The following is a 15,705-nucleotide window of genomic DNA, read 5'->3' as shown; positions in this document are numbered from 1 at the left end:
GACATTTTGGATGAACTCAACTCTGAAAATCCTATTCTTTTTCTCTAAGCCTGGCACCCTTATATATTTATCTTTATTGTTGCATGTTTTCAAATGAAATATATACTAAGCAGACATTTTGGTTGCCAGTTTCTGTTCGGGGGATTGTAACTTGCTAGCATGCCTTAGATAGTTAAGTTGTTGCAAACTGACTACCAATTACTGGACTTGCACTTTCCGCTAATAAAAGAAAGTACTAGAACAGTTTAAGGCATTCTCCTCTTTGTTCCCATGTCCTTGGTTGGGGAGGGGATGAAAAAGTTAACTGTAATACCAGTGAAAGCCATTTTCATTGCATTTACCCTGGACTGTCTTGCCTGAGCAGGATAGGCCCAGTTTTGGGGCGAGCTGGCCACCACTTTCATAAACCACTGCATAAAATAGATCATACCATAACATAAGCAACACTTAACCCTTTGGAATAAATTGTTTAGTCTCTAATGTTTCAAAATTTCTGCCTTTGCATATGAGCATTTCATACTAGGATCCTATGCAAGACATTTGTATTTTGCCATAGTGAGGTACTTTGTGCTACAGAGGTGAAGCACAGCAATGATGGGATATGCCTTGCAAGGCACTTTGTATGATTTTGGGAGCCTGCTGGTGGCTGGATGGGTTAGGAGTGCCAGAAAGTGAATCAACGTGACAACTTCTCTTTGCTCTTGGAGGGGAGGGTTTCATTATTTAACAAAGCAGGGGTGTTTCACTTAAGCATCCTTTCAAAGCTTTGCAAAACCTTATTCTATATAGTAAGAAGTAAATCCAGTTACATTCAATAGGTTTTACTGCCAAGTAAATGGGTATAGGATTACATCCTAACAAGATAAGGCTGGGTATGTTTAGGGGTCTACATGAAATCAAAACATGAATCAAACACATTGTGACTTGGAAGTTCAGCTGAATCATTGCAGGCAGGTCACAGTTCAACTGAATTATACCCTGGAACAGTTTGGTTCTTTTCAGATTTGATTATGTGCCATCAAGTCATTTTCAACTCCTAGCGATCACAGAGATAGATTTTTTTCATGATGATCTATCCCTAACCTGTTCTTTCGAGTCTCCCAATGGTGCACTCCTTGCCACAAGCTGTGTAGGGAAAGGCTGGTGCTCCTTGCCCCTCTCTCTTCTCAGCCTCTTAGCCCACTGTTTTTTTTTTCAGCATCTTCCTTTTTGGACCACACCCTGGTTGCTGTTGTGTATTGTTGCCACTCTTGGATTCAAGCACAGCATAGCCAACCAGCCTGGACGAGCCTACTGCATATGTTGCACTTACATTCAAGGTTGGTGGCAACACATGGCAGTGGTTCTGGTTAAGAGAAGATGGGAAAAGGAAGCTGCTGGGCAAATCAGAGGATGATAAGGTGGGCCATTTTTCCAGTGCCTTCCTTTCCTCACTTACCCTTAGATAGCACCACACATCATAGTTAAAGTGTGGTACATCCAGCTATCCCTTCCCTTATCTTCCTGGTGCTTTCATTTTCCTATCACCCCTTAGCCATTGCTATACTCAGTAACTGATGCTCTTCTCTTCCCACCCCAAAATATTTCTGCCTAAAATTTACAGTGTGGATCTACAACCAGTTAAAACACATGAGTTTTAGTCTGGGCATGAACCACCCAAACTGTCTATTCCATGCACTAAATTGCTCATGCATAGAATGTACTATTGCACATCCTTACAACAGTAACCACCTTCTGTTAAAAGGGGCTTACTCCCAGATACACATCTTTAGGGCTGCAGCATTGATTGTGAACTTATTACACAATTCAGAGTGCATGAACATAAAGCATTAGGCCAGAATGTGGTTTGCCTGGTTTGGGCTAAGGATGTTCTGCACACACATCCATTGTCTCCACTGGATATTTGGGCTTTATTTGCCATACAGCAACTGTGTTAATGCAACATGCTAAGCCATGGGTAACTTAACAGTGGTTTATAGAGTAAACTACATGGCAGGGTTAATATAACACATTGAACTGCAAGTAAGGACACCACATTTTAGCTCAGTATATTCTGTGAACTGAATCTGCCCTAGGCTGCCTGAACTGACCTGCTACAACAGTTGTACAGAACCTGAAAGAGGGTTCACACACATAATCTCTATAAATATTGAACTGGATGAAGCCTTTATTTTTTGTTCTTTCGAGTCAGTTTTGACTCCTGGTGACTGCCCCTGCAGTTTCCTCGGCAAGATTTTAGAAGTGGTTTGCCACTGCCTCCTTCCTAGGACTGAAAGGGAGTGATTGGCCCAAGGTCACCCAACTGGCTTTGTGCCTAAGGCGGGGAGTAGAACTCACAGTTCCCAGTTCCTAGCCTGATGCATTAACCGCTACACCAAACTGGCCCCTAGATGAAGGCTAAGCTGAGTCTAACTCCCTACTTGAAACAGGAATCAACATTAAAATTTCCCTGACAGAGGGTGGTCTTTCCTTTGCTAAGTAACAAATACAGCTGTTGAAGCTTTTTCTAAAATTCATTTGGTATCTGTCTTCCTATAATTTAAAGCCATTATTTTGAATCCTGCAATCTGGGACAATAGAGAACAAGCCTTATCCTTCTGTGTGATGTACCTTCAGGTACTAGCAGAATAGCAACATATCTCCATTCAAGTTGTCTTAACAATAAACATTCCCAAATCATTTAAAAACCCTTTATAGGAATTTTTCCTAAGCTGTAGAGCCTACAACTGGAGATAATACCTGAGGTGATTCTGACAAACTCTTCTGCCCCAGAAGTAGATATCCTTGGCCATCTGGGTAGGCAACTATACCAAACACACTACAGAATGACTGAACTTTAAACAAACTAAAAACAGTCTTGAAAGATAATCTGTGCATGCCTGTGGTAAAAGAGCAATGCTGTGCTGGTCTTTTACAGGTCTTGCTGGTAAGAAACAAGCAAATGACTTCATGACTTTTGACCTCTGCTGGAGTAAACTAAGTCATAGAGACTGGAAACAGTACACCAACATATTACAAAATGTAACTATTACTTCCTGTGATTTGGAAACTACCTCTTTTGATGCAATCTAATGTTGCATTTGCCTTTTTTGTAGCAACATCATACTGCTGACTCAGATGCAGTTTGAAATCAACTTTTCCAAGATTTTTTTCACAGAGCCAGATATCCCCCATCCTAACTCAGTGTATTGGAACTCTATTTCCTAAATGAAAGCTTTTGCATTGTCTGTTAGATTTTATTATGCTATTCAGTCCATTCTCTATCAAGACCAATCTGAGTTTTTGGTTTATTTGGCTGTCCCACTCAGATTATATCATTGGCCAATTTGATAAGCATTATTTCCACTTCATCCAAGCCCTTTAACAAAAATGTTACAAATACAGGACTCAGGACCGAATCTTGTGGCACGCCATTTAATACCTCATTCCAAAAATCCAAGTGAGTATTCTTTAAATATAATTGTCAGCTGTGTATCCAATAGATATGCCATTCAGCCCATATATTTTGCTAATCAGCTTGATTAGCTTGCTAATCAGAATGTCATGGCTACAGCATTTCCACAATTAAGTAAGGAAGCTACTTAGTCAAATAATGAGATCAGGTTAATATGACCAGACATTTTCTTGACAAATTTATGATTTGTTTAATCCTAGTTTATTGAATAAATTACAGTTGGATAAGCTTGTACAACATGCTAAGCCATGAACCATGCTCTGTGAACCACAATAGCGAGGTTCACTTAAAGTACTAAGTTGAAACAAACCTATAACTTAACGCATACAGATAACTAGAGATTCCACAGCCAGATCAATCCACTACTGTATATGGGGGGGGGGGATCATACCAATTTGTTTGTCTCAAACAGCAAAGTATCATGGGACAGCTCTCACCTGGGTATGTTACTGTGCATTTGTTTTTGTTTTTTCAAATTTGTGCCTTTAAGTTAGTCTTGAATCCTGGCACTTACATTGACAAGTCCATGCAGTTTTCTTGACAATATTTTTTGGAAGTCGTTTGTCACTGCCTTCTTCCAAGGATTGGAATGTGTACCTTCAAGTCAATTTTTGAGTCATCGCGAATGCTGCAGTTTTCTTGGCAAGGTTTTTTGGAAATGGTTTGCCATTACGTCTTTCCTAGGAGTGAGGGAAAGTGACTGGCCTAAAGTCACTCAGTTCATTTTGTGTCTAAAGCAGGACTAGAAGTCAGTCTCTCTTTCTCTGTGTGTGTGTATGTATGTATGTATGTATGTATGTGCATATATACATACATGCACACACCCATTTTTTAATTGGATATGTGTGTTATTCCCCCATGAGCTGCTTGGTTTTGCCCTGTATGGGTGGAGTCACTATTCAAGAAAAGCTTGGATTTATTTATTTAGATATATAATGGACCATACCACAGTGCTTAGGGTGGTTAGTGTACTTCTCCTGGGAAGTTGTAATTCAACTTTTTATAACTTTTGAATATAATAAAGTAATAAATATGCATGGCAAAATTGTAAAGAGACAGAAAACCAATTTCTGTACTATTGTTTTTTTTTTAATGTGTATTGTTATTGTGGTCTGACACTCTAACCAGTAATAACTATCTCTTTATGTGCATTCTGAGGTGCTGAAACATTTAATTAAGGATAAAGTTGATAAAATCTTTGGACAAAAAGACCAGAAGGTTCAGCTGTTGATTTAGATCATGTGTGTTTCATTTCACATTTGTTAAATTGTTATATTCTGTGCCTCTAACGGAAGAAATGTTAAAGAATAAAATCTTGCAAATTTCATTTCAGTTTAGCCCCACAGGACCCACATGAGACGTCGATGAAATTTGCGTTGTTTTTTTTAATTGTAAACCATTATGCGGTATTTTTTGTTAAAAAGCTCCTGAGAAGCATCGCCAAAGGTAAATAAAACAAGGAAGGGCAAAGACCTGCAGCGGCATACAAATGCGCGAGCAGCTTTCTTGTGAGCCTGAATGACGCCGCTGCGACACGGAGAGCCCGCACCACCCCACAACCAATCCGGGCTTCTGTCTTAATTGAGGCGCGCGCACGCGGCGGCGGTGGAGTTTTCTTGGCAGGCTGCCGTCCTTCAGGTGTTGCTCCTCCAGCCTCCAAGGGCTTCTGCCCTCCGCCTCGCTCGAGAGCCACCGCGCCGCGCGCCTCTTCCCAGCCGCCCCGAAGGCCCCTCCCGCCCGGCGGCTCTGCTGCCGCCGCCGCCGCCGCCGCCGCTTTCACTTTTCCCAGGTGTGAAGTTCTGCTCCACGCCGAGCCGCCCTGCAATCCGAAGCGCGACGAGGCAGCGGCAGGCGGACGCCTGGCGCGGCAGAGAGCGAGCCAGTTAGCAGCATGGCGGGAGAGAGGCTCGTCCGCTTCTTCCGAAATAGCCTGCGGAGGAGATCGTCTAGGAGAGGTGAGCCTGAGCGACCGGGCTGCGCGAGCTCCCCTCCTCCCACTTGTCCGTCCGTCTGGCGCCAGCCCAGCCACTGTCTCCTTCTCTTCCTCCCTTCTGCCTTCGCGCTCCTGCTTCCCCGTGGACCTTTCTCTTAACTGCTGCTCTGTAGTTCTAACTCTCGGGAAAAGCAGCGTGCTCGCGATCCCGTTCGTCAATTCGCGCCTGGGGGTGCGCCGTGCCCACTGCAGAAGTTTGTGGGAAGTGGGGGGGGGGGAATGGCCATGCCAAGCGTGCCCTGGGTCTACCTTAGCCCTCTGCCCCGGCCGGTTGGTCAGACGCTGAACTGTGGTGTTTTCCCCACACGCTTCCGGTAAGTTCACAGTCGGAAAGTCCCCTTGTGACGACATCGGAAGGAAACCTTTGGAAAAACCGGGAAAACTGGAAGAGGCAATTTTGGGAATATCACCGGGAATAAGAATGAATGACGTGCACCGACAATAAAAACAGCCAAAGGAGAATAGAAACTTCCAGACTGGGTTTGGTACTGTGATGATAAAAGTCTATGTGATAATTATTTAGAATAACTTTTAAGGTGCTGAAATATTCTTTGTGCTTGTTTTTGCAACTGGAGAGTAGAGCTGATAATCTTTTCAGAAAATAAGAGACAGGATGCAGAAATGAAGGTTGTTTTGTGCAGCTTAGTTTCCGCTTAACCAGGCTTTAGCTACTTCTTTTTGACAGTCAGAATGTGGAGTCAAGGTGGAGGGAAAATAACAATGAGATCTAGGAGACCTTAAGAAGATTGATTACAGCATTTTCTTTCACTGTATGCTTTTGGACAAGGTGTTGATCCTAATTCTGGTTCCTTGTTTGGGTAAAGCAAGGGAATTAAGGTTATTCTGTTTTATTAAATCAGTGTAAAAGGTCTTGGCCTCTTCAATCTGTGTTACAATGTACACTTGGCCTTTAAGAACACCTGAGACCTGGCAGCTACCTGATTTCTCCATGCTGAATGGCTGTTGAGCAAAGTAGCTTGCTGGGAAACTCAAGTTTCATTATTGAAAAGGATTAAGTGTAAATGTATGACATTGTGTACTGGGCAGTCCAGATGGATTGACTGACTCAGCATCAAGCCTTATGTCAAGTATGAGATCATCTCAGATGTATGGCAACTTTGTATCAGGAACCAGGATGTGCACATGTGGGGCAGGTTAACAACTCACCTTTCTGTTCTGTACACAGAGCAAACCCTTCCTGTCTATTACACAATGGCTGGGTTCATGCAACATTGCACATTGTAAACCATGATGAATAATTCACATAACAGCGAAAATCAAACACACATCACAGTTCTGTGTAAAAGTATTTGCCCCTTTCCAATTTTCTGACTTTGTGCATATCTTTGCCACTTAATGTTTTCAGAGCTTTATGTGGGGCCCACTGATATGTAAAGGGAGCCTGATGAACAAGTAACAGCAGAGTTGGTGGAGAAAAGAGGTGGGTGAAAAACATAGTTTTTGATAGTTACTGGCAGCAGAAGATAGGATGGTCTTCTGCTCTCTGGTCTCCTTTGCTGCAGAGCATTGTTACTCAACCTTGGCAGCTTGAAGATGTGTGGACTTCAGCTCCCAGAATACCCCAGCCAGCATGGCTGGCTGGAGAATTCTGGGAGTTGAAGTCCACACATCTTCAAGCTGCCAAGGTTGAGAAACACTGCTGTAGAGTGATCACTCCAGAACATCAGAGAACTGGCAACAAAGAGTGATGCTATTTCTCTTCTCTTTCCACCTCTCTCCCCTTCTGCCGCCATTCATAAGCAGAAAAGGAAGGGGGAAACAGACACAGCATTTTGGAATGAGTGAGCTGATGTCATGTTACTTAGAAGAAGTCTCATGTTGTGAACAGAGAATACCCGCATGAGGCTAATTCTAAAAGTCCTCAAAAAGGTCCTCATTATTAAAAGCATTGATGGTGTAGCTGGATTGCTGAAAAACAACTGAATCCTTTTTTTTTTTTTGCTCATCATAGTGGGAAGCATTTCGCATGAACAATGTCAATGGCATGAGGCTGACAGTGAAGTAGTTGGTTTAGGAAAAAATGACCAGAGCCTCTGGAAGTCAATCTCCCCGCATTAATGCTGTTATTAAGAACAGACAGAACAATTGTTTATGTTGCTATATGAGGACAGAGTTCTTTTCGTTACTTGGGCTTGAAGGAGCACAAGATTTGCTCTTTTCAGGCTAGGTGGGGTATTCAGCACAGAAGCTCATGGAAGGTAGTTTGCTTTCTGTAAGGCTCCTGTGTCAGCATCAAAGGATTTCTTCAGATTGTCAATATTTACAGAAATAGTTGTTATTTGCTATTACAGTTTGAGCAGTTAAAAGACAATATTTCACTAAACAATCTGAAGGATATGTGTGTATGGTTAGGGTGTTATTTATCTTGAAAGCTGGAGCATCGTTAGAGACGTAAGTTCAAATCCTACCTTCAGAATGGGTGGTGCGCTTACCAGAGGCAATATTTTCCTGGATGTTATTGGTCCGTAGGAGTCTGTTGTCCTCATTAGGGAGAGGAGAGTCTGGCATTTCATCTGACTGCTGGGATCACACTTCAAATCTGTTCACAGGATTCCAGGAAATTAAGTCTTCAGTAGAAACCTTAGAGGTGAGGAGCTAATTAATCCTCGTTTTTTTGCAACCTTTGCTGGTTTCAGAGTTCTAGGGCTGGTTCTGCATTTAAAAAAATTTTTTTTTACCTATAGCACTGGGTGCTTTTAATTTGTGAGTCAGAAGTTTTAATTCCTAAAATAAGTAAAGTATTAAGATAAGGTAAAGTGAAGTAAGATAAAAACCAGTATCAAAAGGAGGAAACAGTAACGAAAATGGATAAAAAAAGAGCTTAGTTAAAACAGGTGCTTTAGTCCATCTTGGGTGTGGGGTGTCTTCTGCTGACTGATCCCCTGGAATGAACCCCCAGAGGGATTTGAGAACTGGCACCATTTCCCCCCCTTCTCTCCCCTCCTTCTCCTACCGTTCATGGTAAGAAAAGTGTTGGGTGTAGAGCAAGGGGCAGTGGGTCTTTTTGGTGGCAATTCTCTTGTGCTTTATCTTTAAATTCACTGGAAAAGAGTGTTGCCCTAGAGTGGCAAAGAAGATGGTGTTCATATTTGGTGCTACTTTCGAATATTTCAAGTGCTCAGTCCAAGAAAGAACTTTGTAAGTCCTCTTCATGCCATTTTAGATCTATTTTCTTGTGAAATAAGATTATGTCTTAATCTTGACTATATCAATGTAATTCTTCAGTCTCTTTTTGGTTTTTAAGCTTATTTTTCAAAATAATGGAGGCTAGAGGTTTCAGTTAAAAGGTATAGCATTATATTAGGAAATCCTCATCTCTTTTGAGATGTTAAGTTACAATAATTTTATATTTATGTGTACCTTTTCTTTTGGAGTAAAATTTTACAAATAATTTTTTACATGAAATTAATTTTTTTCTAGTTAAAAAGACTGGCAATGTCTGAAAAAGTTATAGTAATTTGGGAAGTGTAATGATTTTTAGAGATGCAGTTCTCCTGAATAGATAGGTTTAATAAGCACCTAACTAAACCTGACCTTTAATTTTATGAATCGCAAATTATAATTTAGCATACCAATCTGAAAATATATCCTGGAATTAGCATTTCAAGATATTTTATGTCTATAGTGCAAATCGTAAAGCAAGATTTGTCCCTTAGCTCATTCTATATTTGGGGGGCAATTTTGATGAACATAGCCTCAGTCTTTTAAAAATTTATTGTAAATCCTGCTACTTCTTTTTATTTTAGTATTTCCTCTTATTTTAGTATTTCCTCACTAACCAAAAGGAAATCCTTGGTTGGCTTAGATAGTATCAAAGCCATGTCATGTGAAAAGGCGTTTACAAGTGGTCAACCTATGGAGCTATGCGGTCAATATTTAAATTATTCTATAGTTCCAATAGGAAAGGCTCCAGTGACATTATATAGAATAGAGGAGCAAGTGGAAAGGTATATGTTGTTTATTATTTTTATTTATTTTATTGGATTTCTCCACCGCCCATCTCCCCCACAATAGGGGACTCTGGGCACCTTACAAAAAACATTAAAACTATACATACATCTAAAACACATAAAACATCCAAAATTTAAAACAACACTAAAGAAAGGAAGATCCAAGAAGATGGAAAATCAGGCTGTGGAGAGCTGGCCACTACGGGGCTAGCCATCACCCTGCTTGAAGTATTCCCTCCCCACCCCAGGCCAAGTGGCAGAACCAGGTCTTCAAGGCCCTTCGGAAGGCCAGGAGCGAGGGGGCCAATCGCACCTCTAGGGGCAGAATGTTCCAAAGAGTGGGGGCTACCGCAGGGGAGGCCCGGCTTCTGGACCCCGCTAGGTGGAATTCTTTTACTGTGGGGGTCCGAAGCATGCCCTCTCTGTGCGATTGGGTGGGACGGGTTGAAGACATAGGGGAGAGGCGGTCCCTTAGGTAACTTGGCTCCATGCCATGTAGGGCTTTAAAGGTGATAACCAACACCTTGAATTGGACCCGGAAGCAAACTGGCACCCAATGCAGCTTGCGGAGCAACAGTGTTACATGGGCCCTTCTTGGGGCTCCAAAAATAGCCCACGCAGCCGCATTCTGGACCAGCTGTAGCTTCCAGATAGTCTTCAAGGGTAGCCCCATGTAGAGCGCATTGCAGTAGTCTATCTGGGAGATAACAAGGGCATGAGTGACTGTTCGAAGGGCATCCCGATCCAGGAAAGGGCGTAACTGATGCACAACCTGAAGCTGTGCAAAGGCCCTCCCAGCCACGGCTGCCACCTGCTCTTCAAGCAGGAGCCGTGAGTCTAGGAGGACCCCCAGATTACGCACTGGGTCTGTCTGGGGTAGTGCCACCCCATCGAGCACCAAAGATGACAAAGTCCCGGATACAGAGGAGCCATTAACCCACAGCCACTCCGCCTTACCAGGGTTCAGCCGAAGCCTGTTGTTTCCCATCCAGACCCTTACAGCCTCCAGACACCGAGAAAGGGCAGTCACGGCATCACTTACTTCACCTGGGATGGAGATATATAATTGTGTATTATCAGCATACTGATGATACCTCACCCCATGGTGGCGGATGATCTCACCCAGTGGTTTCATGTAGATGTTGAAAAGGAGCAGAGAGAGAACCGAACCCTGCAGCACCCCACAAAGGAGGGGCCGAGGATGGGACCTCTCACCCCCTATCAACACCGATTGGGATCAGCCCTGAAGAAAGGAGGTGAACCAGCACAAGACTCTGCCGCCCACCCCCGATTCCCTGAGCCGTCCCAACAGGATACCGTGGTCGACGGTATTGAAAGCTGCTGAGAGATCAAGGAAAGCAAGGATGGTCGCACTTCCACCATCCCACTCCCGCCTGAGATCATCCATAAGCGTGACCAATGCCGTTTCTGTCCCATAACCGGGCCTGAAACCTGACTGAAAAGGGTCCAGAACCCTTTGGAGCTGTGAAGCCACCACTTTCTCAACCACCTTCCCCAAAAAGGGGAGGTGGAAGACTGGACGAAAATTGTCCAGTATGGTAGGATCCAGGGAGGGTTTCTTGAGGAGGGGGTGCACCAACGCCTCCTTGAAGGCGGCTGGAAACACTCCCTCCTGCAAGGATGTAGTAACCATCGCCTGGATCCAACCACATGTCACCTCCCGAGCCGCTTTCACCAGCCAGGAGGGGCATGGGTCAAGATGGCAAGTAGTGGCCTTCATAGTCCCTAGGACCCTGTCCACTTCCTCAGGAACAACAGGATCAAACTGTTCCCAGATAAGTGGGTAAGAACGGTCCCCTGGTATCTCCCCAGGCCCTACCCCACGCTCGGAGTCTAACTTGGAATGAATCCGAGTGACTTTGTCCTGCAGATGCTCTGAAAATTCCTCCGCACGGCCCTGCAAATGAACCTTCACATCCCCCTTGCCAAGAAGGGACCTAGTGATCCTAAACAGGGCCGCCGGGTGGCATTCTGCGGACGCAATAAGGGCAGAGAAGTTCCTTATTATGCAAGTATAGAATTATATAATAAATTCAAATAATGGACTCTTACAACCACATTTGGTTCAAAATACAGTTTTTGGATTATATCTAGACATTTAATTTATATTTTTTTCTAATGTCTTGAGCAAAATAGCCATTCCAACATATCAAAGACCTGATATGCATGTAGAGTGAATCAGGCTGATTTTTTTTTTCTTTTATCCCATGTATAATGTTAAGAAGATGTATAATTAGTGGAGCCATCTCTACCTCCACCATAGTGCCTAATTTTGGGAGGGCAGGGTTCTGGCACACATCCCCAATTTTTGGACATATGTCAAAAAATCCCCCCTCCACAATTGAGTTACAGTTATTCCATGGAGGGGTGGCAGTTAAGGAGACCCTTCCACTTATTTTCCTTCACCTATGGGAATTAAAACAGGTGAAGGAGCTCTTCAACCAAAAAGACATACTCCAGCCCTTCCCTTCCCCCTGATTCTCTTGCGATCAAGGGGTGTGTGTGTCAAGAATCATGGGGAACAGTGGTGCCAGTCTCCAATCCTATGGGTCAGTTTGGAAGACTAACCACAGAAGACCTGCTCCCTCTTCCTTACCTTTTGTTAAACTGCCCCCCTGTGATTTAGGCATTGTAGCATCTAATTCACATATCCAGTGGTCTTCTAGAAGAGTGCTTATTACATGCAAAAATGCATCCACTCAGCCCTGCAGATGATCACTGCGGTGCCCCCTCTGCCATGACTGGGTGGCCAGCTTTTCCGTGGATGGTTTCCTCCTCTCCACCCTTCTTTTGCCACCCCTTCAAATCTCAGCACCCTAGAGAATCTTGTGCTGGGTCTGGCAGCGTAGATTAGAACATGGTAGAAATGGCTCTTCAGTGCAGAGGGAGAACTCCGACCTCCCCACTGTCAAAAAGCAAATGACCCTAGAAAACAGTGCTGGTGACCCGGCTGTGTGCGCATGCCTATAGTGTGCATGCCTCAGGTGGTCAGTCGGAACAAGTCCCTGCCCCTTGCCTTACCTTGATACGAGGTGCTGCAGACAATCCAAAGGGCAAGGTTTGCATTGGGAGAAGGTGAAAGACACCACTTTGAAACTGGGCCAGGAAAAGATGAGGGTGGGCTGCCTTTGTCGGGGTCCTGGGTTGTTTCTTGGTTATTCATGTGGCATCTTCCTGCTGGGTTAGCAGACGCTGAGGAAGAGACCTTCATTTATGAAATACATGAAACAAACACCAAACATTGGGAATACTTGTCTACTCAGAGTCCCTTATATATCATTAGGACACAGATAAAACTCTACACTCAAATTTAGAGAATTTTTTAAAAAGGGGGGTGAATACTTTTTCATAGAACTGCATGTCTTTGTGCTTTGTGTGAACCAGGCCATCCCATTAAGCTATAATATAATTGGTTGTTCTGTGCTTAGCGTGCTCAATAACCACAGCCAAAGGAGTCAGTTAAGGGTGGCTTATAGGTTTAGCATGTTTTTCAAACGCAGCTGATGCAAAAGATATCAAGGGTGCTGACTTAATTACACGGCAGCTTGTAAAAGAGCTGGGAAAATCCTTATTGATAGTTTGGACTCCACTTGGTCCAGCTGTTTTTTCTTCTCCCACATTTGTTTGTGCTTTGGTGATGGCATTCCTGCTCATTCATCTATAGAATCAGCTGGCTAAGGCAAACACAGGAGGGGTTTTCCTCTACACTCCTTGTGTACTTGAAACTTGAATCTTTTCTTCTCAGGCAGTTGAATCCACCTATTGGTGCAAGCTACGTTGCATCTCTTCAGCCTCATGAAGTCATTATCTGTAATTAATCAGACTAACTCAGAAGGTGGTCTTTGCATTGCAAAATAGATCTGTTTCTATTTGTATAGTGTTTAGTTCTGTTCCTTCCTTCCTGACCCATGGATGAAGACTTTTTGTTGACTTTCTGGCTCTTACTAGACAGTGGTAAATAAACTTAACTTAGACAAAGTTAAAAACAACATTAATGAACTTTTTTTTTTTGGAAAAATTGCCACCACAAATATTGCACAGTAATAGCAACATCCATGTAAGGAAAGCCTGGAGGAAGCAATAGATTTTAGGTAGTATCTAAAATCTGCCCAGGTTGATTCAGGGGAGTAAATGCCACTGTAGAGGTGAGTGCAGAATGCTCCTGATTCAGAGTGGATTATCTTGAAGGCAGGAATCCTAGGACAGAAATTGTGAGCACATGGTTCAGGTCATCAAAGCTTTCTTGGGGGCATTTTTGTATAAGGGCTGAGGATGTGTGCATAGATTATAAGGGGTGGGAATTGAGGCCAGTGTTAATGTGCCTACTAGCTACAAATGTTTGCTAGCTATGCACTGCTAATGAGAGAAACTGAGGTAAGTGATTATGCATAGGAAGGCAAGTCTTGTATGCATGTTAAGGCTAGTCGGTGTGGGTAGTGGATAGGTTCTAAAGTGGTGAGGGATGGTTTGAATTTGCTGTCTTTAGAGGCAGTTGTTTTCAAGAGAGAGAATTCACTTTCCTTGACAAGGAGTGTCTGATCTTAGCTAAGATTCCACATTTCTCAAACTCTGCTGTAAGTGATAATGTTGCTGTTGTTTTGCATTACAGATGACTCCCAGGATGCAAATCCTACAGAAAGCAAATCTGGTGTTGATGCAAGGGTGGGACAGAGAAGTAGTTTTTCTTACTCAGCTGGACACCCATTTTTTGAATACTTGGTTGTGGTCTCACTTAAAAAGGACACAAAGGGAAATTATGAGCCCAAGATTACCTATCAGTTTCCAAAGGTAAGAAATTGAACATAATGGTTTCATCATTTGTAGAAATTAGAGCATAATCATGAGAAGCCCTTTTCAGATATTTCTCAAAAAGATAAATGTGTGTAAAACCAGGGCAACAACAGTGGCAGGCTGTGCTCCATTTTTGTGTGTTTGCTTCAGCACCTGAGATAAGCCAAGTCTCATGCAATACCAGTATATGGGCACTTCTGTACACAGCTGTTATTTGTGCAATTACACTGCTTCATTCACATCATACCATTACACCAATGCCAGAGAACTTCATCATACACTTGTTATTTTTCCAGTGCTGGGGGACAAAGTAATGGTTTGATAGGATCACTACTCTTTTTGTATCTCATATACTGTACCTGTGTTGTAAAAACCTTAGACCAAAAGCAAATTAATTTCATGTAATTTGCATATAAACTGCTGCTTCTGTCCAGTAAGGTGAGCAAGATGGAACAGCCCCAAAGTTTTTGATTAGTGTTTTGGAATTATTTTGCATGTGTGAAAAAGCACAAGGTGAGAAGAGGGAGACTGCATCTGGAAAAGGTTGGAATTGTTTCAAGCTAGTAAAGTGAATAGCTGGGATGAATGTTAAATTGCCTTTGCTGTTTTCATCGTATAGCAAGAGTGGCCTTAAGCACATATGTGGCTTCCATTGGAGCCATATCCAATTTTGAGGGCATGATTATGAACAATTAGCAGCGTGGTTTCCTGACATTTTGAGGTGGCTATCATATCCCAACTATAGTGTAAGTTTAAAAAATGAAGCCAGTCTCCATAAAAGCACACACATACCCACACGCACACACTCACACATATCAAAGTCTCTAGAAGAGAGCTTAGCCCATGTTGCCTCATTGCACCAGCTCTATAAGTTCTTGCATCCACGAAAAGATCACCCACTTCTGACCTATGGTACAGTAGCCAGATGAAACCATTTGGCTGCTGTGATTCTTGACTCCCAATTTTTTTGAAGTTGTTCTATTATTGCAGGAACGTTCCCCTCCCCCTTTCTCTTAGGCCTGGTTCTCAGTGAAGTGGTTGAATGATGTATGTTTGGAAGGTATCATTTGATATTGCAAGAAAGGGTTGTTTCCCTGATTCAGTGGTCCTCCAAGCACCTTTCTTATCGTATTAAGGAAAAGCATTCTCATTTCTCTGATAGGTTATTTCTCTGTGTAATTTTATGGGTATGGAAGAGCATTTTATCATAAGAGGGCTCAACTACTGTTTGAAACAGTATCATTCATGCAAACTTATGCCAGAGAACTAGATTCAATAAATTAGGATTAAAATGAAGTTCTCCAGAGAGTGGTCAGAAGATTGGAAAGCATTTGCAAGAGTTTTCAGCAGCTGTCGCTAATGCCCAAAGGGACTAGCACACAGGGCTAGGAGTATAGTATCTCTCTTTTAAAGTTATCAATGAATTGGGGATTTTTTACATACTGCTGTTATATAGTTCCCACCAGACTCGGCCA

General features: G+C 42.9%; 1 protein-coding gene across 1 annotated transcript in view; it reads left to right on the top strand.

The window, feature by feature from the left end:
- The first annotated feature begins 5,279 nt into the window (after positions 1-5,279).
- Positions 5,280-15,705, top strand: part of DENND2D (DENN domain containing 2D) — a 46,989-nt gene continuing 36,563 nt past the window's right edge. Inside the window, exons 1-2 of the mRNA XM_007428691.4 lie at positions 5,280-5,409; positions 14,049-14,227. Of these exons, the coding sequence (XP_007428753.1) occupies positions 5,346-5,409; positions 14,049-14,227 (243 nt within the window). The 5' untranslated portion in view covers positions 5,280-5,345. The remainder of the gene's footprint in view (positions 5,410-14,048; positions 14,228-15,705) is intronic.

The sequence above is a fragment of the Python bivittatus genome, unplaced genomic scaffold, assembly GCF_059951505.1.
Source record: "Python bivittatus isolate LINGU-HERP-01145 unplaced genomic scaffold, Pbiv_v1 ctg000700_np1212, whole genome shotgun sequence".
Classification (NCBI taxonomy): Eukaryota; Metazoa; Chordata; class Lepidosauria; order Squamata; family Pythonidae; genus Python; species Python bivittatus.
The sequence above is the reverse complement of the archived record's forward strand: the minus strand, read 5'-3'. Positions and strand labels throughout refer to the sequence as shown.